The sequence below is a fragment of the Cervus elaphus genome, chromosome 6, assembly GCF_910594005.1.
Source record: "Cervus elaphus chromosome 6, mCerEla1.1, whole genome shotgun sequence".
Taxonomy (NCBI): Eukaryota; Metazoa; Chordata; class Mammalia; order Artiodactyla; family Cervidae; genus Cervus; species Cervus elaphus.
In genome coordinates, this window is record NC_057820.1 from 31972727 (window position 1) to 31996402 (window position 23676).

Below are 23676 nucleotides of genomic sequence, written 5' to 3' on the forward strand. Positions count from 1 at the left end.
TTTTTTTATTTGCAGTTACAGTGTGTAATGTGTTTTTCCAATCATGTCTTGTGTTTGTGGACTCTAAGGAATGTCTGCAATCTGTTTAATAGAGAATGAATGTAAAAATTGTTTGAACTGCTTAGAAATATAGGCAGAGTCATTGTCTGTTTTTATAGAATTAGGTGTTCTCATTATCATGAAGTAAGTTGATAGGCGGGTTATAACATGTTGTGTAGTCTTACCTTAGAGAGGTGTTGCCCCTAGAAAAGAAGAATTTGTATTGATCGAGACATGTAAGAAGGAAGAGGAAGAAAGTTCAGGACAATGAGTTACATCAATTTGTCATAAAATTTTCTTTCATTTGTCATAAGCCTTTTTAAAATTCTAGCACTAAATATCTTTAAAAGTTAAAAGGCCAAAACAAAGTATGATAGCATAATAAACAAATGCAATGTTTATTTCAAATAGACATACCATACTTTGTGGTTTTCATTGTGATCCACCCAAGCATTTCAACTGCATTTTCTAATATATTTGCAGTCTGAATGTATCTGCTGACCAAAGTTAATTCTGTTAAATATTGTTTTCCCAGAATTTTTCTCTTGTTTCTAATTTGGTTTAATTTGGAGAAAGAACATTTGCTGTAGCTAGAACGACAATGAAAAACTAGTCTAGTAAAGCTTATGTAAATACCACTTTATTCTATAATAAATGTTTCAACAAAAAAAAAAAAAATATTTTTGTATTCATCATTTTATTTGCCATTTCTTATATCTTTCTATTAAAAGCATATATTTTACTTTTCCATAGCAACCATGAAATGTCTTGTATGTTAGCATTTTATAGACCATTGAACATATTTCTCAAATCATATTATATTATATATATATCCATTCCTATATAAATATACATTTATATTCATTAACAGCTCAAAATTTCTCTAGCTGTTTTTTGGTTTCTTCTCCGATTACAGTACGGGAAATAGCAGCTTCTAATCTAGTTTAAAAATTAGCATAACTTTTCATTAGGTTCCAACAAATGAGAGACTTTTGGAGTTGTGACTGTTGGCAGAGGAGAAGCATTTGGAGCAGCCGGGGCAGGGCTAGTAAGAAAATTTTGAGATATTTTGTATTGTTTTAATTGGGCCTTTTGTAAAGTTTAATCATTTAATTTGTATTTATGTAATAAGTGTTCTGTCTGTTGCTGAATACTGGAAGGGCTAGAATGTACCTTGAAATGGCAGAATTACAGCTTTAATAAGAGCCCATAGGGGCTAGAGATCAATTGGAATATTTTTTCCTTGTTTGGCTGCTCATTTAACATTTTCTTTGACCCGGAGCTAAATTTCTAAATCAAAACTGCATTTATCAGGAAACTAAGGATTATGTTCAACGACTGTTTGAAGGCAAGCCTCTATTCATTGCCGTGAAGCCAGAAGTCCCTGAAATTTAAACAAATGGTGAAGTAAAGTAGAAAAAAAATGGGGCTGGCCAGCCGTTTAACCCATGCCTTAGTATTTACCGACCTCAATAGGTCCCTGAGTCACTCCGCCCGATATGCCACGTATACCAGTGTCCCTGTTCCTTGGCGCCATTTGTTGGGGTCCTTTAATGGACCGGAACCTGGTGGTACGGAGTCGACGATAAGAAAGTGAAAGAGAGAAAGAGGCTGATGTCCCTTGGTTTACACAGAGGACCAATAAAGTCCTTGACACAGGACTTGCATCGTTCACGAAGGCACCAGGCGCCCTCTCAAGGGGGTCTTAGAAGCCCGGGCAGAAAAGTGAGCACGACGGGTCTCCACGCTCCAGAGAGTCAGCCAGAAAAAGAGAAAGAGAGAGAAAGAGAGAGAGAGAGACAAAAAAGACCCGGGGACCTAAGCTCTGATGGAGCAAAGGTGCTTTAATGATTTTTCTATGAGTATATATAGGCTGCAGTACAAGAAACTTCTTTCGGGAATGATAGAGATCAGAAAACCAAATGTACAGCAACCGTTACCAAGGGAACAAGGGGTAATGTTAGTCACAAGGTCAGGAGACAATCTATATCTCAAGAAAGGGGAAGGAGATTAAGCTGTTTTGTCCTAAGGAGAATGTTTACTAAAGGAGACTCATGCTTGCCTCACACAATGACCTCAGTCCCTGGGAGCAGCGTGCTGTTCCGCTTGAAGAGGGACAAAGGACTCATGAGAGACAGCACGTAGGAATCCTCCCGTCAGACATTCCCTGACAGAACAGCAGCAGCTCAGCCTAGGCATGGCCAAACTCACAATTCAGAATACAAAGTGCTATGCTAAGTTGCTTCTGTCAGGTCCAACTATGTGCTACCTCGTGGACTGCAGCCCACCAGGCTCTTCTGTCCATGGGGTTCTCCAGGCAAGAATACTGGAGTGGGTTGCCGTGGACTTCTCCAGGGCATCTTCCAGACTCAGGGATCGAACCCGAGTCTCTTATGTCTAATCTGCATGGACAGGTGGGTTCTTTACCAGGAGCATTACCCAGGAGCCTCCAGGAATACAGAGTGATGTCCAAGGAAACAGCAGAATGGCCCTAGTTAATGGCAAGAAAAGCATTGACTTAGAACCTGGGGCCAGGACACAGAACAGCAGCTCCAGTCTCATAGATGGCAAAGCACTGTAACGTCTCAACCAAGGAAAGCAAGGTCCAGGAGTGATGGGGCCCCAAGCTCAGGTCCCACCGCAGTGACATTTCCAGCCTCAGGAAAGACACAGCAGCAGGGACTCTTGGCAGCTCCATCAAATGGAATCAGTGCTTGTGAAGACTGTGGAAGTCCTCAGTAACAAAGGCTGCAGAGGCTTACAGCAGTGATGCTCTTTGGAATTCTCCTGCTCTCTTTCTCTCCATGGGGAAGATCCTGTTGGAGGGATCCTTAATGCTGCCAAGCTGGTCTGAACTGAAGGATATATGTATGTAAAATTTTTCCCATGGTTTCTTACACGGACATCTTCAGTTTTTGCTTTGCCCTCTTCAGGGTTTCTACTCCTCCTTCATTATAATAGAACTTTCCCAAAATAATTTACATTGGCTTGTACTTGTTCATTTATTATTTTTGTTGTTTTTGTGAGGGATACAAGTGTTGGGACCTCCTAGCCCTTCATCTTGAAGATGTCACCTTATTTCAAATTCTGTATCAAGGAGACTGCAGACAAAAGTGCCTCTCATTCCTACTGTTTTTACATTAGTCTTATCTCTTACATAACATAGTGAATTTGTTGTACAAGGTCCTTGACTTTTAGATGAGTGATAGCACTGACAAAGCAGTGTATGAAACACACCGTGTTATCTGGAAGCGTTCTACACTTTGCCCTTTCACTGCTTTCCACACCTGCTGACTGTTTATATCATGTATTTACTTGAAATGTTGGAGTTATAATTTAACTTCCAGATTGATTTCTCTTTGGCTATAAGCTTGAGCAATGGCAAAAGGATAGTTACTTTAAAGAAGTACTGCATATGAACACGATGTCTATGAAATGGCTCTCGCTTCTGCTGCTGCTACAGATGACTTGTTTCTTTAGCTCTGGGAGTTGTGGAAAGGTGCTGGTGTGGCCAGTGGAATATAGTCATTGGATGAATATGAAGATCATTCTGGATGAACTTGTCACGAGGGGTCATGAGGTGACTGTATTGACATCTTCAGCTTCCATTCTTATTGATTCCAACACACCATCTGCCATCAAATTTGAGAATTTCCCCATATCTTTAACTAAAGATGATTTTGAGAATGCTTTGAAGCATTTTGTCAGGAAATGGACAGATCTGGCAAATTCATTTTGGACATTTTTTTTGTCACTGCAAAGCTTATTTGAAGATTATTCTGATCTTACTCTAAAGATCTGTAAAGAAGTTGTTTCAAACAAGAAACTGATGACAAAACTGCATGAATCGAGGTTTGATGTTGTCCTTGCAGATACCGTTGGACCCTGTGGAGAGCTGTTGGCTGAGATACTTAAAGTACCTTTAGTGTACAGTCTCCGCTTCACTCCTGGTTATTCAATTGAAAGGAAGAGTGGGAAACTTCCATACTCACCATCCTACGTACCTGTTATATTGTCTGAATTAAGTGATCACATGACATTCATGGAGAGGGTCAAAAATATGATATATGTACTTTATTTTGACTTTTGTTTCCAGATGTTTAATGAGAAGAAGTGGGACCAGTTTTACAGTGAAGTACTAGGTAAGTCAGGTTTTTAGTTGGTGGCATGAAGTCCTAACTTTCTTTAGAATAAAAGCTTGTATAAAGTCACAGAAACTTGTCTATTATAAGTAAAATGATGAAAAGAAAATATAAAATGTTCCATCAATCTCATAAATAGTGTAGAAATATTAAATGATAGGGTAAGATATAATCCTGTGGTCCATTACTAGTACAGGACACTTGGGGAGTCATAAACCATAAATTGAAACACTTAGGACTTTTCTAAGCAATTGTATATCCATCTTACTAAACTTCTTTTTTAACTTGAAAAAAGTAGCTAGAAAACTCATAAAATGTCTTAATAAATGAAGACGTGTAGATTGAAGAGTTACACACATATTTGTAACGCAAGCTTCTAGGTAGCATTTAATTTTTTTTATTTATGTAGTTCAGTTTTCAGATATTTTATGTTTAATATATATTATACACATACATATATATTGGCTTTATCAAAGAACAGAAACATTCAAACATCTTTGGCTACATCATTCCAATCTTTTTTCCAAAACTTACCTGATATATACATATGGCAATATTCTCATTTGATCTGAGTCTTGTTTTTGTTTTTTTTTTAATCTTCCTTCCAGGAAGACCGACTACATTATTAGAGACAATGGAGAAAGCTGAATTTTGGCTCTTTCGATCCTACTGGGATTTTGAATATCCTTGCCCACTACTACCAAATGTTGAATTTGTTGGAGGCCTCCACTGCAAACCTGCCAAACCTCTGCCTAAGGTCACCTACTCGTCTCTGTTGTGCTTCTTTAACTTTGCATTTTCAGTAGGAATAATTTTACATTCTTTATTTATAACATTTAATTATAGTGAGAGTGATGTAGGAAACTAAAGTGACTTCCAATTAGAAACTCATATTCCACACCAACACAAGTATCTGAATTTCATTAACATTACAGAATAAGAGAGTAATACCTTGGAGATTTTGAGAATATGTCAGTCAAAATATGAATTCATCATTTAATGCATAATAAAGCATCAGACACTCACTAAAAAATAATTATAAAGTGACTAGCATATTCCAGAAGTAAGTGATAATATGCAGACAAATGGTAGAGACCCATTTTCTGCCACTTGACACTCTACCTGGAAAGACAGAATACAAACAAGTAATAAAACTTGTGTGTTAATTTTTCCAATATGGAAAGACCACGATGATAAGGAAACATCTAGCAGCAATCACAGAAATATCTCTGAGTCATTAATAATTAAGGTGAGATCCAAAGGATATTCAGGAATAATTGAAGATATAGGGCAGAAGTGGATACAAAAGGAAAGCAGGTTTAGTAATAATAGTGGCCAAGAAGTCCAAGTTTAGTCAAAAGAGGAAGAGGCTGAGTAAAGAGGAAGATGATGTGAAGAGGTAAGTTGGAGACAGACGATTATGAGGGGTTTGAAGCATCAAGTAAAGGTGTTTGGTAGAACTTTAAAAGGGTCAAGGGAGAGATTTGATCACATTAAAAAAAAACGTGCATAGGATATAGTCACTGGGTTGGATTGTAAAGGGGGAAGAGTAGAAAGGGACACAATTTAGCAAGTTGCTGTGAAATACAGGAAACAAGGATGGAAAAGATATGACCACACTAAGTCATGATAATAGTGCCAAGATCATATTGTTCTTGTGGGGAAAAAAAACTGTACATATGAAACATCCAAAATGTCCCTGACATACACTCAGTGGTCTAGGAGAAATATTAACTATTGTTGTTTTGCTGCTATTGCTGCTACTGCTAAGTCACTTCAGTAGTGTCCGACTCTGTGCGACCCCATCCCTGGGATTCTCCAGGCAAGAACACTGGAGTGGGTTGCCATTTCCTTCTCCAATACATAAAAGTGAAAAGTGAAAGTGAAGTCACTCAGTCGTGTCCGACTCTTCGCGACCCCATGGACTGCAGCCTACCAGGCTCCTCCATCCATGGGATTCTCCAGGCAAGAGTAATGGAGTGGGGTGCCATTGCCTTGCTGCTATTACATACTATCAATAACCCAATGTGTGCCAGCCACCTGGATTTAATTCCTAATTGAATCAAGATTGGTTTCCCAACACATCAAGATTATACTCTCCAGCAAAATCCTAGAAAGCAGATATCCCATGAAGTGATTTAAAAGTAAATTTTTAAAGTTGATTAGAAAAAAAATAAAGTTAATAAAAGTAATTTAATAAAATTTAAATAAAATATAATTTAATAACAATTTAAAATTTCAATGTTAAGAATTTCTTAAGGTTTCAGCAATTAAATGAGCAAGATGAAAAGCTAGAATTATTTTCTGAGGATTGACTCTGTTCATCTGTGCTCTAGACAAAATGAAAATTATTCTTTGACAACATAAATGTATGCCCTAACAATTTTGCAGCCAAATACATTTCTTGCCTTCACATCAGCTTTTAAGCCAGTCCTCATTTGAAATCCCAGGGTTTTATAGCTTACAGCATAAAAGGAATAACTTCATCTATTAGGTCAGATGTTTTCTGCTTACACTGATCCTACACAAAAACCTCAGCAAAGCTCTCTTAAGGAGCATAGGTCTCAACATCATAGCTGCCTGACAGAATGAACACAGAGAAAATACACACTGCCTATATAGGAATCATAAATTCTGCAGATTATAATAAAGACCAAATAATTTGTACCACTTGAATCTGAAAACTGCCCAATTATAAAATTTCTTCAGTTCATAGGCCTCTATTTCTAATGAAGGAAAGCAAGATAATAATCTGTTATAAATTAAAATTATTAGTTTTAAATTTAGTTAAAACTTAAATAGGAAGCAAATAATCTTCAGAAAACTATTTTGTGAGCTCTTAAGAGATCCTTTTGTCTACTAATTATTGGTGGAAAAATTAAACTGATATCTTTTTCAAAGGGAAAACTCTCTAGATTGCAAATTGTTTGAGTTACCTATGGTAGTTTTCATAGTGTCCAAAGGCTGAAATAAGATTAGTGACAGTTCTTCACTACCTAACCATGTATTTTGAAAGATTTCACCATTCTCATTTCAGGAACATGATAGTGTTAGTAGGAAGGGAGGCTAGAAAGAAAGAGAGAATGACAAGAAAAGATGAACAGTAGGATAATGACAATAATCAATAAATGTAGCTGTTGTTATTAAGTTGTAAAACAAGATTTGAATCCAAGTCAATTATTGTGGAGATTTCATTATATAGAAAAACTATTCCTTCAAACAATAACTTTTCTATTAAGTTCTCAGAAATTTTCACTACCTTTTAAAGAATTGACTTTTGGCAAAATGCATCAATAGTTTTGATATCAGTTTCTCATTCAGTATGTGATTTGCAAAACTTTTCCCCCATTCTGTAGCTTGTATTTTCATTTTGTTGATTGTCTCTTTTTCTGTGAAGAAGCTTTCAAGTTTGATATAGTCCTATCATTGATTATTTCTTCTGTCATGATTTTGGTGTCATATTCAAAAAAATCATTATCAAAACCAATATTAAGGAAGCTTCTCTCCACTTTTTTTTTAAAGGCCACTATGCTGTCTAGTCTTATGTTAAGTCTTTGATTCATTTTTGTGAAATGTGTATAATAGGGATCTCCTTTCACTTTTTTACATGTGCTTAGTTTTCTCAGAAGACAAAGAATAGACTAACATTTCCTAACTAGATGTTCTTGCCTTCCTTGTCAGATATTGACTATAAACACAGTTTTAATTTGGACCCTTCCACTGTTCTATTTATCTATCTTTAGGCCAATACCATACTGTCTTAAATATTATAGCTTTGTAGTATAATTTGAAATTGGTAGGTGTGATGCCCTAACTGGCATTGAGTAGTGTGGATATTTCAACAATATTATCTCTTATGATCCATGAATACATGATGTTTTTCCATTTATTTGTTTTTTTTCCACTATTTCTTTCAACAAAGTCTTATAACTATGCAGAGTTTTCATTTCATTGGTTAAGTTTATTTTTAGTTATTTTATTATCTTTGATCATATAGTAAATAGCATAATTTTTTTAGATGTTTCATTATTAGTATAGAAAAATGCAACTAATTTCTGTATGTTGACTTTTTATACTATACCTTTACTGAATTTGTTGATTAGCTCAGGTTTTTGGTTGAACCTCTGGGATTATCTGTACAAAAAATTATGTCATCCACAAAAAAAAAAAAAAGAATGACAATTTTACTTCTTCCTTTCTGATTTGATACCTTTTATTTTTTTGTCTTGCCTCGTTGCTCTAGCTAGGACTTCTAATACTATGTTGAATGAGTGTGAGAGACAATCATGTCTTGTTCCTCATCTTAGAGAAAAAGTTTTCATATTTTCATTGTTGATCATGTTAGCTTTGAGTTTACCAAATATGGTCTTTATTATGTTGAGGTATGTTCCTTCTACACCCAATACATAGGAGGTTTTATCAGGTAAGGATGTTATCTTGTCAAATGTTATTCTCCATCTGTTGAAATAATCAAGCTAGTTTATCTTTTCTTTTATTAATGCAATGTATTACATTTATTTATTTGGATGTCGAACCATCCTTGCATCCTATGGATAAATTTCACTTGTCTTTTAGTGTGTTGTTGAATTTGGTTTCCTGATATTTGGATGAGAATTTTTGCATATATATTTATCCTGGATATTGGCATATAGTTTTCTTTACTTATAATTTCCTTGTCTATTTGATATCAAGACATAACACTGGCATTGTAGAATGAGTTTAGAAATGTTCCTTCTCTCCTGTTTAATTTTTTAGGAAAAGTTTTTGAAGCAATGATTCTCAGCCCTTGGAGTAAGTGTTGAGCAGGAGCTTCATGCTACATGGGGATGTGTCTGAATGAGGGACTGACAGGGATCCCAGTTTAGTCTCTATGGAGCTTCATGGCCTTTGGAATTACTACTTTCCTCTCTTTGGCTTTTTAAACTATATTACAAATTTATGCAGACATATTTGGAGGAGAAATTCATATTCTCTTCCGAGAATCATATTATTATTTACAACATGAGGTCCATTCTGTTTAAGCAGCCTCTGAAATGTAACTGTGCAACTCCTAAAAGACTTGACAAGTGAATCAGGTGGGAGAACTAAAGAGATTCAGGTTGAAAAAGCAAAAATAATATTAACTTACTGTCTATTCTAATGAAAGACTTCATGATAAGTTTCATACAATTTTCACCAACTATATTTGAACTAATGGTACTTACAGGTCTTTGAAATACAAAGATGAAAATCTTCCTTTAATATTATTTTGATTCTGATAATGTTTATACTTCAGTAGAAGAAAAAAGAATCACACATATGCATGTTAAATGTCCCTTCCACAGGGGAGTTGAAGAATCCCTGAGTTCCAACCAGTGGATACCTAGGGTTCCTGGAATCCAAAACAAGAAAGAACCCTGAAATTTAGAAGCCATTTCTAAACCCTGGGAAAACTATCTTAGGAGAGAACCCTTTGGGTAGGGGGCATTTTTGGTCATACAGTCTTTCCCCTTGTTGATGTAACTTTGCTTGTGGCCTCCAAGGAAGAGCTGAGAATGGGCTCAGAAGTCAGTGTGGCCATGGGGTCTCTGAGTTATAGAGCTTGGACAACAATGCAGTGATGACCATTTCCATGTGTGTCATGGTGGATGCAGTTCCCTAACCTTGAAGGAATACTTTAGATTTTAATTGTCACCAGCATCAAATTCCTCCAAAATTTTCAGAATTCTTTCCTCCAAATTCTGAAATTCACATACTTCTATGGACCAGGACCTATGGGCCAGGAAATAAATTTGATTCTAAGTTAAACTCAGATCATTGAAAATTGATAACACACACAGAAATAGGAAGGAAAAAAAGAATGGATAATTTGGTTTCCCTGGTGGCTCAGTGATAAAGAATTTGCCTGCCAATGCAGGGGATAAAGTTTCACTCCCTGATCTGGGACGATCCCCTGGAGAACAAAACGGCAATCCATTTCAGTATTCTTGACTGGAGAACCCAATGTAGCCTGGCATGCTACTGGCCATGGAGTCGCAAAGAGTCAGACACAACTTAGTGACTCAACAACAACAACAGCAAATATTAATATTTTATAGAATTTGTCAGTGAAGACATCTAGTCCTGGTGTCTTCGTGTTGGGAGATTTTTGATTACTGGTTCAATATCTTTCCTCATTATAACTATTCAGATTTTCTAATTCTTCCTGATTCTGTCTTGACATATTATATATTTCTAGAACTTTATCTATTCTCTGTGGTATGTAATTTGTTGGTATATAATTCTACACAACAGTATCTTATGACCCTATGTATTTTTGTGATATCAGCTTAATGTCTTCTCTTTCATTTCTAATATTATTTATGAGTCTTCTTTCCTTTGTTAGTCTAGCTAAAGTTTGTCACTTTTGTTTATCTTTTTGAAAAGACAAAGACAAACACTGATGATATGCCTTGTATGAAGGCATGGAAACCCACTCCAGTATTCTTGCCTGGAGAATTCCCATGGGCAGAGGAGCCTAGCAGGCTACAGACCGTGGGTTCGCAAAGACTGGGACATGACTGAGTGACTAAGCACGCACACCCATTCCTTGTTTGTGGAAACTAAAAAGGTCAGACTTTTAATAAAAGAGAGTAATATGGTAGTGGTTACCAGGGGCTAAGGGCTGGGAGGAATAAAGAGATGTTTTTTAAGGTACAAAACTTGCATCTCAGAGTAAATAAGAGCTAGAGATATGAGGTACAGAACAGTGAATTTAGACAACAATATTATAATCATCAAGCATACTGAGACCAGTTCAGTTCAGTCACTCAGTCGTGCCCAGCTCTCTGCAACCCCATGAACCACAGCACGCCAGGCCTCCCTGTCCATCACCAAATCCTAGAGACCACCCAAACCCATGTCCATTGAGTCACTGATGCCATCCAACCATCTCATCCTCTGTTGTCCCCTTCTCCTCCTGCCCTCAATCTTTCCCAGCATCAGGGTCTTTTCCAGTGAGTCAGTTCTTCTCATCAGGTCGCCAAAGTATTGGAGTTTCAGCTTCAACATCAGTCCTTCCAATGAAAACCCAGGACTGATCTTCAGGATGGCCTGGTTGGATCTCCTTGCAGTCCAAGGGACTCTCAAGAGTCTTCTCCAACACCACAGTTCAAAAGTATCAATTCTTAGGTGCTCAGCTTTCTGTATAGTCCCAACTCTCACATCCATACATGACCACTGGAAAAACCATAGCCTTGACTAGACAGACCTTTGTTGACAAAGTAATGTCTCTGCTTTCTAATATGCTCTCTAGGTTGGTTCCTTGCAAGGAGTAAGCATCTTTTAATTTCATGGCTTCAATGACCATCTGCAGTGATTTTGGAGCCCTCAAAAAATAAAGTCAGCCACTGTTTCCACTGTTTCCCCTGTTTCCCCATCTATTTGCCATGAAGTGATGAGACTGGATGCCATGATCTTAGTTTTCTGAATGTTGAGCTTTAAGCCAACTTTTTCACTCTACTCTTTCACTTTCATAAAGAGGCCCTTTAGTTCTTCTTGACTTTCTGCCATAAGGGTGGTGTCATCTGCATATCTGAGGTTACTGATATTTTTCTCGGCAATCTTGATTCCAGCTTGTGCTTCATCCAGTCCAGTGTTTCTCATGATGTACTCTGCATACAAGTTGAATAAGCAGGACGACAATATACAGACTTGACATACTCCTTTTCCTATTTGGAACCAGTCTGTTCCATGTCCAGTTGTAAGCATTGCTTCCTGACCTACATACAGGTTTCTCAAGAGACAGGTCAGGTGGTCTGGTATTCCCATCTCTTTCAGAATTTTCCACAGCTTATTGTGATCCATACAGTCAAAGGCTTTGGCATAGTCAATAAAGCAGAGATAGATCTTTCTCTGGAACTCTCTTGCTTTTTTGATGATCCAGCAGATGTTGGCAATTTGATCTCTGGTTCCTCTGCCTTTTCTAAAACCAACTTGAACATCTGGAAGTTCACGGTTCACGTATTGCTGAAGCCTGTCTTGAAGAATTTTGAGCATTACTTTACTAGCATGTGAATGAGTGCAATTGTGTGGTAGTTTGTCCATTCTTTGGCATTGCTTTCTTTAGGGACTGGAATGAAAACTGACCTTTTCCAGTCCTATGGCCACTGCTGAGTTTTCCAAACTTGTCTTAGTTATTACAACCACAAAAAGAGAAAGTATAATTATGTGACATTATGGAGATGCAAACTATCATTAAAATGGCAAACTTACTACAGTATATAAATGTATCAAATCAATACATTATATGCCTTAAATTACTAATGCTTTATGTCAAATATATTTTATTCTTTAAAAAAATGTGTATGAATTTTAAGCTAAGGATAACCCTACTCAGTAGTATACCTTATTTCATTTTTATAACTTTTTGTATTTTGCATGCTTTTGCCATAAGCTTGTGTTATTTTCATAAAGATGTCAGAGAAGGAGAATAATCAGTCCACATCAGTGATTAATTTTCAAAGAAAGGATGTATTACCATATGATAGGGATGCATCTTCCATAGCAGAGAAAAATCAGCTTTGAGTAGTAAGACAATGTGACAAAATACTGAAGACAGGTAACTTTAAATATTGCTAAGGTCACTGGAAATATACCTATGACCTGGATGGAACATGTGAGTCAGTCATTCCTGATGGCTCAGTGGTAAAGAATCCGCCTGCAACGCAGGAGCCAAAGGAGATGTGGGTTCAATCCCTGGGTCAGGAAGATTCCTTGGAGGAAGGCATGGCAAGCCACTCCAGTATTCTTGCCTGGAGAATCCCATGGACAGGAGAGACTAGTAGGCTACAATCCATAGGGTTGTGAACAGTAGGACATGACTGAGGTGACTGAGCATGTACACACCATATGAGTCATAGGAAAGTTTAGTGACCTTCATGTTAAGACTGATATCATCAGGGTCAAATTACATTTTTAACAAATTCTCTACACAATGTAATTTGCAAGGTTAAAGTTTGAAAAAAAATTCCATTTTCTTTTTTTCTGTTAAAAATAGTTTAAAAAAATTTTTTGATCATAAGTAGGGTCAAAAAATATACATTTTATGATGGAAGGGTTGAGTCATTATTCTCCAGAAGAAAAAAATAATGAAATTAAAACAGAAAAAAAGGAAAGAAGTTTAAAAGATAAGTACATCATTTTCACTAGCTATTCAGGAAACTTTCCTCTCTGCATTTTTTTTTTTTTGTTGTTGTTGTTGTAGAGTATGATTAGCAATGTGGAATTATTCTAATATAGAAGATAAAAATTTTATATTGGAAAGTATGAAGGACTACAAGACAAAATAATTCTGATAAAATTCAAAGCATACAATTTATTTAGGAGAGTACATTGAGCAATGTGGATTTATTCTAGTATATTAGTGACAAAATTATTTTTAATTGATGAGGATCTGGGGTTATTCAACAGAATAACTCTAAAACAATTCCAGGCAAATACAGCTTCACCAGAAGCTTTATTTAGTTTGATGTGAACTACACGTTCAAAGCAGTTACACATAGTACATCCTACTGTGACATTAAAAAAGTGTAAACAAACTCAGCAAAGGACAGAAATTGTATGGACCTAACAGAAGCAGAAGATACTAAGAAGAGGTGGCAAGAATACACAGAAGAACTGTACAAAAAAGATCTTCATGACCCAAATAATCACAATGGTGTGATCACTCACCTAGAGCCAGACATCCTGGAATGTGAAGTCAAATGGGCCTTAGGAAGTATCACTTTGAACAAAACTAGTGGAGGTGATGGAATTTCAGTTGAGCTATTTCAAATCCTGAAAGATGATGCTGTGAAAGTGCTGCACTCAACACGTCAGTAAATGTAAAAAACACACAGTAGTGGCCACAGGGCTGGAAAAGATCAGTTTTCATTCCAATCCCAAAGAAAGGCAATGCCAAAGAATGGACAAACTACCACACAATTGCACTCATTCACATGCTAGTAAAGTAATGCTCAAAATTCTCCAAGACAGGCTTCAGTAATACGTGAACCGTGAACTTCCAGATGTTCAAGTTGGTTTTAGAAAAGGCAGAGGAACCAGAGATCAAATTGCCAACATCTGCTGGATCATCAAAAAAGCAAGAGAGTTCCAGAAAAAGATCTATCTCTGCTTTATTGACTATGCCAAAGCCTTTGACTGTATGGATCACAATAAGCTGTGGAAAATTCTGAAAGAGATGGGAATACCAGAACACCTGACCTGTCTCTTGAGAAACCTATATGCAGGTCAGGAAGCACCACTTAGAACTGGACATGGAACAGACTGGTTCCAAATAGGAAAAGGAGTATGTCAAGTCTGTATATTGTCACCCTGCTTATTCAACTTATATGCAGAGTACATCATGAGAAATGCTGGACTGGATGAAGCACAAGCTGGAATCAAGATTGCCGAGAAAAATATCAGTAACCTCAGATATGCAGATGACACCACCCTTATGGCAGAAAGTCAAGAAGAACTAAAGGGCCTCTTTATGAAAGTGAAAGAGGAGAGTGAAAAAGTTGGCTTAAAGCTTAACATTCAGAAAACTAAGATCATGGCATCCGGTCCCATCACTTCATGGCAAATAAATGGGGGAACAGTGGAAACAGTGGCTGACTTTATTTTTTGGGGGCTCCAAAATCACTGCAGATGGTCATTGAAGCCATGAAATTAAAAGATGCTTACTCCTTGCAAGGAAAGTTATGACCAACCTAGAGAGCATATGAGAAAGCAGAGACATTACTTTGTCAACAAACGTCCGTCTAGTCAAAGCTATGGTTTTTCCAGTGGTCATGTATGGATGTGAGAGTTGGGACTATACAGAAAGCTGAGCGCCGAAGAATTGATGCTTTTGAACTGTGGTGTTGGAGAAGACTCTTGAGAGTCCCTTGGACTGCAAGGAGATCCAACCAGTCCATCCTAAAGGAGATCAGTCCTGGGTGTTCATTGGAAGGACTGATGTTGAAGCTGAAACTCCAATACTTTGGCCACCTGATGCAAAGAGCTAACTCATTTGAAAAGACCCTGATGCTGGGAAAGATTGAGAGCGGGAGGAGAAGGGGACGACAGAGGATAAGATGGTTGGATGGCATCATCAACTCAATGGACATGGGTTTGGGTGGTCTCTAGGATTTGGTGATGGACAGGGAGGCCTGGCGTACTGCAGTTCATAGGGTCACAAAGAGCCGGACACGACTGAGCGACTGAACTGAACTGAATAATTCCTAACTATAGTGTTTGTAGCCATCCTTAAGTTAATGCTTGCTATGCTGTTGCTCTTTTGTGATGGAGCAAATGCTTTTTTCACAGGAAATGGAAGAGTTTGTGCAGAGCTCTGGAGAAAATGGTATTGTGGTGTTTACTTTGGGGTCAATGGTCACTAACATGACAGAAGAAAGAGCCAATATGATTGCATCAGCTCTTGCCCAAATTCCACAAAAGGTACGCACAGTAACTTAATAGTGGATAACTATTTAACAAGTTGGGCTTCCCTGGTGGCTCAGTATAAGAGTATGCCTATTCATTCAGGAGACTCAGGCTTGATCCTTGGGTTGGGAAGATCACTTGGATAAGGAAATGGCAAGCCACTCCAGTATTCTTGCCTGGAAAACCCCATGGACAGAGGAGCCTGGTGGGCTATAGTCCATAGGGTCGCAAAGCATCAGACATAGCTTAGCAACTGAATGGCAACAGCAATTAATGAGTCTGTTAAACTCTATAAAATGTCTAATTACGGACAATTTCTGCAAGAAAGGTAAACTACTATGATAGCTCCCACTTACTGGAGATATTTTTAAAAAACAAAATATACATGGCAGGTGTTAAAGTGGTATGCAGAGTGTTTTTGATTGACAATAACTTTGGATTAACATTGTAATCAAGACAAGGTATGTTTAAGAGGTGTAGTATGAACTTTGGCATTATAATAGTATTGTAGGCAGGAAAAGAAATCATCAGATTCTGTTGTGTAGTTTACTCCTTTACCTTGATGTGATGGGCTCCTGAGGAATATATATATATACACACACACACAAGTATTCTCAGAGGTTAAATTTTAACATAGGCATAATACCGACTCTTTACAAACCCATGGACTGTAGCCAGACTCCTCTGTCCATGGGATTTTCCAGGCAAGAATAATGGAATGGGTTGCCATTTCCTTCTTGAGGGGATCTTCTCAACCCAGAGATCAAACCCAGGTCTCCCTCACTGCAGGCAGACTCTTTACCATCTGAGCCACCAGGGAAGCCCAATAATACAATAATGTTAAGCAATATTGACAAAAATCTGAAATATGCCTTGAAATTTCTACCTGCCAAGAAATCCTAACCCCTTTCCTTTTCCTAAATGCTGAAACAGCCCTCTTCAGTGTCCTTTTCTGGTTGCTACACAGAGGAAGTTTGGTCAGGGCACCTCAAGCTGCTGCCAGGTATCCATATAGCCACAGTGATTCAGAGAAAGAGAAACATCAGCCTCCTTGGTTGACAGTCCTGCCAAAGTCTGAGGCAGAAAGAGCAAAAAGAAAGGGTGAAAGTGGGGTCCTGCCCTTTGGGTGAACCCTGTGGGCAGAAAGAGCAAAGAGAAAGGGTGAAAGTGGGGTCCTGCCCTTTGGGTGAACCCTGTTTATTGTAAAGTCTGGTCCTTAATGGACTCTGCTTCTATTACTATTCTGAATTGAGGAAAGAAAAGAGGCTGTAAGAAGGAACCAAGCATGAGAAAGACTGGCATGGAAAAGGATCAGCTGCCTCCTTCTCCATAAAATATGGTAGTAACTTATTTTCTAATGTATAAAATACACCAAGGGTTTTTGGATGTTTGTGAACTACTTTTTTAGTTTACTATCTGATATTGCAGTATTATCCTAACCACACATGCTAATTTTTTGCTGGAAACCTACTTCATATTCACATAGCAAATAGAAGTTAAAGAACTAAAAATTATAATCCAGTTTATGAAGATTGCTTGGTACTAATTTAGCACCACAGTTTTTGAACTTTACCAACAGCTGTTTTGTTATTAATAGTTACAAATTACTGACAGGCTCTTCTTTTCTAAATTTAAAGAATTTCCTAACCTAGAAAAGTGGTAATATACTGGATTCATGCCAAAATTGCTAATAAACACTTTTCTTGGAAGTAGTGTTTAATAATTTGTAATCTAAAAGAAGCTATCTTCCTAAATAGCATTAATTAACTTGTTATTAATAAATTACTAAATAAGCAGAAATATTAATTGTCATAATTGGCTGATTGAATATATTCCTTTTTGTAAATCAAAAGGTGTAAAACTTTCGTAAAAATAACTTAAGCTATATGAGTAAGTGTATATAAGTAAAGTCCTTACTATGAATCCAAAAGCTAATAGTAAGAGACAATTAAATTTTAAAATGAGAGCTAGTATATGAAATAAAGCAAAATAAATGTATGTTATTAATTATTTGCCACTTTTTTTGGAATAGAATGGAGACCACATAACAATTTCTTAAATATTTAAATTTGCCGTTCAAGATCTCATTTCTCTATTGCATCACGTGTGAGATGTCATTAGTGTATACCACACCTGGTTGAATAAGTTCATAAAATGTGGGTCTTCTTATTGATGGCAGTGTATTAGTAGATATCATTACTTAAGAGTTCATGTCCTTGTTTCCTTAACTTGTCATCAGTTCAGTTCAGCTCAGTCACTCAGTTGTGTCTGATTCTTTGTGACCCCATGGACTGCAGCACACCAGGCTTCCCTGTCCATCACCAACTCCCAGAGGCTACTCAAACTCAAGTCCATTGAGTCAGTGATGCCATCCAACCATCTTATCCTCTGTCGTCCCCTTCTCCTCCTGCCTTCAATCTTTCCCAGCATCATCCACATTTCATATAGAATATGACAAAGTGTCATATGGAAGACATTTAACTAGATGTCTTCAATATCTTTAGAATTCTATTCCTATAAATTTGAAGTTCAACTTACGAAATATTTTTTTTACTTTAACAGGTTCTATGGAGACATGGTGGCAAGAAACCAGACACCTTAGGACCCAATACTCGGCTGTATAAGTGGATCCCCCAGAATGACCTTCTTGGTGAGACTTGGTAGAACAATTGAAAGCATGGGTAACATCTGAGCAGAGTGATCATACTTCAACAGGAAACAGACTTACCGAGCATTTATTATTGAAACACTCAAAAAGAAAACTTTACTCTTTTATTTTTATTTCCAGCTCTAGGTGAAAATAGGAGAAAATATAGCAACTGTCAGTTTATTAAACATAGTGATGTCTCTATAGTCAGAATCAAAATGTCTTATTTTAGCTGTAATCATTTCTAGCCATGAACTTTTAAAGAACTTCACAGATTGTTGTTCTGTCTCTGAATTCTCTATCTTTTCCCCCCTGTAGGGATATTTTAAGTTCCACTGAAAAATACCGGCTCCTCTTTTATTACCAATGACCCTTCATTTTCTGTAGGAAAAATTCTGCAATCATTTCCTTGAGGCAATTACACATTTTATGGTAATGTAGCTTTTCCATCCTCTGGTTCCAGTACCACTACCATTACCCTTCCTGTGGCCTTGTCACCCTTTCTATCGGACTGAATGACTTTACTGTTTCTTTAAGAGAATATATTTCTGACATGCCCTCCTCTGGTATTTTTGTTCATTCACTTTATTTTATGCAGAGTATTCTTTCAAGCTATAACCTGCTGATCTTGAATTCATTTATGACATGCAAAAGGTAAAGTACTTCTTTCATGAAGTCTTCACTTACCTCTTCAGCAGACTTAGTGGATTCTTGCACTGAGTTCCGAAAGCAATTTAAATGCAGTTTCCTGTGTGTAATTAAGAGTTATATATATTTAAAAAATTGCTTGCTTTCAGTGTCTTCTAATGCCCTTTTCTCATTTTTAAGACTTTTAATTAATAATTTTACTGAAATTCACACAATCCTAGGTCATCCAAAAACCAAGGCCTTTATAACTCATGGTGGAACCAATGGCATTTATGAGGCCATCTACCATGGGATCCCTATGGTGGGCCTTCCTTTGTTTGCTGATCAACCTGATAACATCAACCGAGTGAAGGCCAAGGGAGCAGCTGTCAGATTGGACTTGGAAACAATGTCAAAAACAGATTTTCTCAATGCACTGAAGCAAGTCATTAACAATCCTTCGTGAGTATATATATATATATATACACATACACATATATGTTTTACTACATACTATTTCTAGAGGCATTCTCATAGGAAGACACAAGAGACAGCAAGGAGTCTTCAGTAAAAACAATGAGGAGTAAGATTTGCTCAATGCTCTGGAAATAGTCATTAGTAACCTTCTGGGTCACATTATGTGTTTTCAGTGGCTGTAGGGTAAAGATTTGTCAGAGGCTTAAGGATGGTGGAGAAATTTTGAAAGAGCTCCTCAGTAGAATGAGAAGAATCCCTTGATGGTAGCAAGGATTAAGACGAAGCACTGAGAACAAAGTTAAAGTAGGAAACCATGAACTCTTTAAGCACTCATCTGCACACTTACAAGTTTCCTTCAGCATATGAATTCCTAAAATGTTTAGACTCTTCTAAAATGATCTAATTTTAGTAAATCACCATGACACGATCTATCTCAAATTCTCATTACATTGAGCCCTTTTCAAATTTTCTGTGCTAATATTTTTTTCCATCAAAGATGAAAGATATAAACATCTAGAACTATCTAATTAACTATCTAATTACAACTATTTTGAGACTATTTATTCTTTACCACTAGTGCCACCTGGGAAGACCAAATGTAGGTACATTCTTAGTTCTTCTTTAGGTTGTTTTTGTCTTGTTTTGAAAAACTGTAAAATCAAAAAGTAATTGACTTTGAAAAGACATGTTGGGATATTCCTATGTAAAAAACAAATTTTCTGAAACCAGAAACATTTTATTTTCAAATTTTTCATGGTTTAACTTGAGTAATATTATTACCATTAATATCACAAATATGATGTATGTATTGTCCCCCTTTTGTTTCATGACGACTTTGGAAAAAAACATTTTGAGACTATATTGGTAATAATAGCACAATGGACATTTGTGCTTTAAAAACAGTGCTATTTTATTTTAATTTTAGCACAAATATTACACTAAATGACTGCCGTAAGAAGAATATTTTCTTTCTTTTTAAAAGAAATATGTTTCAGTAGGCAGTTTTATGTAAACATAACTCTCTCTAGTATCTTTGTGTATTTTTTAATTTTTAATAATGTAAAGCTAGCGTCAACAAACAAAGATAATGTACTGCTTGATATATATTGACTATTTATGATATGGTACACATTATACTAAGTCCATTGTACATATTAAGTAACTTCTTCATTATAAACTTTCCTTAGTCTATTAAAAGTATTTCTGAACTAATACCCTCTTCTCAAACACCCAATGCTCCCCCTGAGTTTTTTACAGAAAGGGAGAGAAGTTACCTCCATTGTTACCACACTGTTATTTAAAGTTCATGCATCATATCGCTTTATTCCTCCTTCCTTGTCTGTTAGTCCATCATCATTTCAACAGTAAAAACAAATAAAACTGCAAAGCCTGAAGGTGAAATGTTTGGCACACCCTGTATTCTAAAATAACTAGCAAGGAAAACAACAATAGTATTAGGAAACATTTACTGAGTCTACTATATACTAATAATACATCTAAGGATCAATATATTATTCCTCCAAATAGTCAGATAGGATACTATTGCTATGCATTCCATTTAACAATGAAAAACTGAGAAAGGGAGTTTAAAAAGCAGGCAGCAAGGTAAGTGTCAGAGTCAGGATTTAAACGAAGGCAATTCACTTCCACACTTTAACCACTGCTTCACTAAGGTAAGGTCGACACCAACTCCTGGCCAGTGCAGTCTGGCCATGTCTCTGTAGCTCATGATGTATTTACCTCCTATCTCTGGATTATGATAGTGTTTCAAAGCTTCTCTGCCAGATCTCTTAACAATTCCTTACTGGATAGCTCAAGTCATGTATTTATTTTCTTTTCACCTTCACAATTTGACTTATTCCATTCTCAGGCTACAAATGCTTCTCCTCTCTTGTCTTCTCTTTTCTTCATAGCTTGAAATCCTATGCATTCAACAAATTCTAGCCCATAAGCTCCTGTAAGTGTGCTCAGTTGCTTAGTCATATCCAGGTCTTTGCGACCCCATGGACTGTAGCCTGCCAGGATCCTCTGTCTATGAAATTCTCCAGCAAGAATACCGGAGTGGGTTGCCATTTCCTTCTCCAGGCCGATGAGCTTAGATCTCTATAATTATCTCTTAGAAAAACAATCAGTTGTTCTTCCACTCTATGTGGCACTCATTTCCTCTCTCTGCATGGAAATTTCACATATTTAACTTTTCTAGTTCATTCTATAAATTGAAGTCTCTTTTATTTTCCTTCAGGTATAAACGGAATGCTATGTGGTTATCAACCATTCAACATGATCAGCCTATAAAGCCCCTTGACCGAGCGATCTTCTGGATTGAGTTCGTCATGCGCCACAAAGGAGCCAAGGATCTGCGACCAGCCGCCCACGACCTCACCTGGTTCCAATACCACTCTCTGGACGTGATCGGGTTCCTGCTGGCCTGTGTGGCAACTGCTGTATTTGTCGTCACAAAATGTTTTCTGTTTTGTTGCCGCAAGTTTGCTGAAACAGGAAAGAAGAGGAAAAGGGAATAGCTGTATTTGGGTCCCAAAGCAGGAATGCCCCATAGGTGGAATTCTTGTGGCTTATTTCAACAGGAAGGAGTTATGAAAAGGCTCCTGTCTTCCTGTGACAAAATGGCTTTTCACAGTTCAACACCTCCTTTCAAAATTTGTTTTCAAGGAATTTTTTAACTGTTTAAGATTTAGAAAAATGTCATGCCAAGATGAAGCTGATGAAAATTATATAAAAGTAAATGGGTAAATATTGAAATGTATTGTCAGAAGTTTTACTAAAAAAGTATTGAATATATTATAACAGTGTTTCACGTGATGTGCATAGACACTAGAATGATAAACCTAGACCTCCTCTGACTGACATAATCAGATAATAATGGGCAGAATACAAAAATTACATAAAGTTTATGGAAAATTGGTAAATCAAATGAAAGCAATCTGAAGTCACTTTTGAAACCTGCACATCAGGAAAGCAGTTTATAATAAAGGTGGTCCAGGTGAGGAGATGGGTCTTATTGACCAAGAGGACCACCATCTAAGTCATATAACAAACATTCATCAGTCTAAGGGATAATTTATTCAAATTATTTAAAAACAAATTGATGCTTGGGGAACGATAGGAAAAACGTACCGTTGAATTTTCCATACTGCCTCTCAACATAATTGCCATGTTTAAAAAAGATAGAATTAATATGGTACAATGGTAGATAATATTATTAAATCACACACATAGTTCTAAATAATTTCCCACAAATCTATCTTGCAACACTTGTAACAACAAAAAAAAAAAGGGTTTGTCATTATTGTATAGAGAGAATTACTCCAAATCTCCAACAAAAACTCAAACAGTCCAATATGAAAATAGATGGAAGATGAATAAGAAAGTCACAGAAGTGAAATGGCCAATGACATATAAAAAGGGACAAAGGTCACTGGTGCTTTGAGAAATGCAAATTAAGTCGCTTATGTCTCTGGATATGTTCCAGTGTCTCCTAGTTTATAGTCTATGGGAACTTGTTGTATCCCAATGTTGTGTAAAAATTGCATAAATCGGAATATGTTGAATTGATTCATGATGCTTTTCAGGTTTACTATATTCTTCTAATTCTCTATAGATGCATTCTATTAATTTCTGAGAGTTTGATATTGAAATTCTAACTAAAAATCTTATCTACCTAAAAAATTGTAATATACAGGGAACTATATGTAACTGCATTTCCAAGTCTTCTGTGAATGTGTTATCATGTTTTCATAATTTAAAAATTTTTAAAGCAAATTATTTTCCAAAAATAATTTTCAGAACAAATAATATGGGAGAACTATTTTTCTGCATGTATAACATGGAGGTACCCTTGAAAATAAAATTTAAAATGTACTGTTTAACACTGCAACTCTACATCCTGGTTATCTGTCATACAGAAAGACTTGCATGTGTCATGCATGCTAAGTCACTTCAGTCGTGTCTGACTCCTTGCCACCCCATGGACTGTAGCCTGCCAGGCTCTTCTGTCCACGGGATTCTCCAAATAAGAATACTGCAGTGGGTTGCCATGCCCTCCTCCAGGGTATCTTCCCAACCCAGGGATCAAACCTGCATCTCTTATGTTTCCTGTATTGGTAGGTGGGTTCATAATTATATACTGAATTGCCACTAGCACTTAAGTTGCTATCAGTTTATGAACACACTAACCTAAACATAGGTATGTGTTATACAGCCATGAGAGAAAACAGATGGATTATGGATAATATTGTTGAATATTCTCCATGTCACATTACCAAGTAAAGAATAAGCTGCAAAAATTACAAAAAATAG

General features: G+C 36.7%; 1 protein-coding gene across 3 annotated transcripts; it reads left to right on the plus strand.

Annotated features, from left to right (window-relative positions):
• Positions 1-3321: 3321 nt before the first annotated feature.
• On the plus strand, positions 3322-23238 carry LOC122696527 (UDP-glucuronosyltransferase 2B31-like). 3 transcript variants are annotated; one of them, XM_043906617.1, is made up of 7 exons: positions 3427-3619; positions 4136-4181; positions 4790-4938; positions 15492-15623; positions 18171-18258; positions 19125-19344; positions 21602-23238. In XM_043906617.1, exons 1-7 carry the CDS (start codon positions 3455-3457, stop codon positions 21879-21881), a joined length of 1080 nt encoding a protein of 359 aa, XP_043762552.1. In that variant the 5' UTR covers positions 3427-3454; the 3' UTR covers positions 21882-23238. The 3 variants fall into 3 exon arrangements, with proteins under 3 accessions (XP_043762550.1, XP_043762551.1, XP_043762552.1); XM_043906615.1 differs by having other exon boundaries at positions 3322-4181; XM_043906616.1 differs by lacking the exon at positions 19125-19344 and having other exon boundaries at positions 3426-4181; positions 21602-21793.
• The last annotated feature ends 438 nt before the right edge of the window (positions 23239-23676 follow it).

Excerpts from the sequence above, each read along its gene's own strand:
- LOC122696527 (XM_043906615.1), top strand. The coding sequence starts at position 3,455 with ATGAACACGATGTCTATGAAATGGCTCTCGCTTCTGCTGCTGCTACAG. Across the intron at positions 4,182-4,789 it reads GTTTTACAGTGAAGTACTAG|GAAGACCGACTACATTATTA; the intron begins GTAAGTCAGGTT and ends TCTTCCTTCCAG. Across the intron at positions 18,259-19,124 it reads CCCCCAGAATGACCTTCTTG|GTCATCCAAAAACCAAGGCC; the intron begins GTGAGACTTGGT and ends ACACAATCCTAG.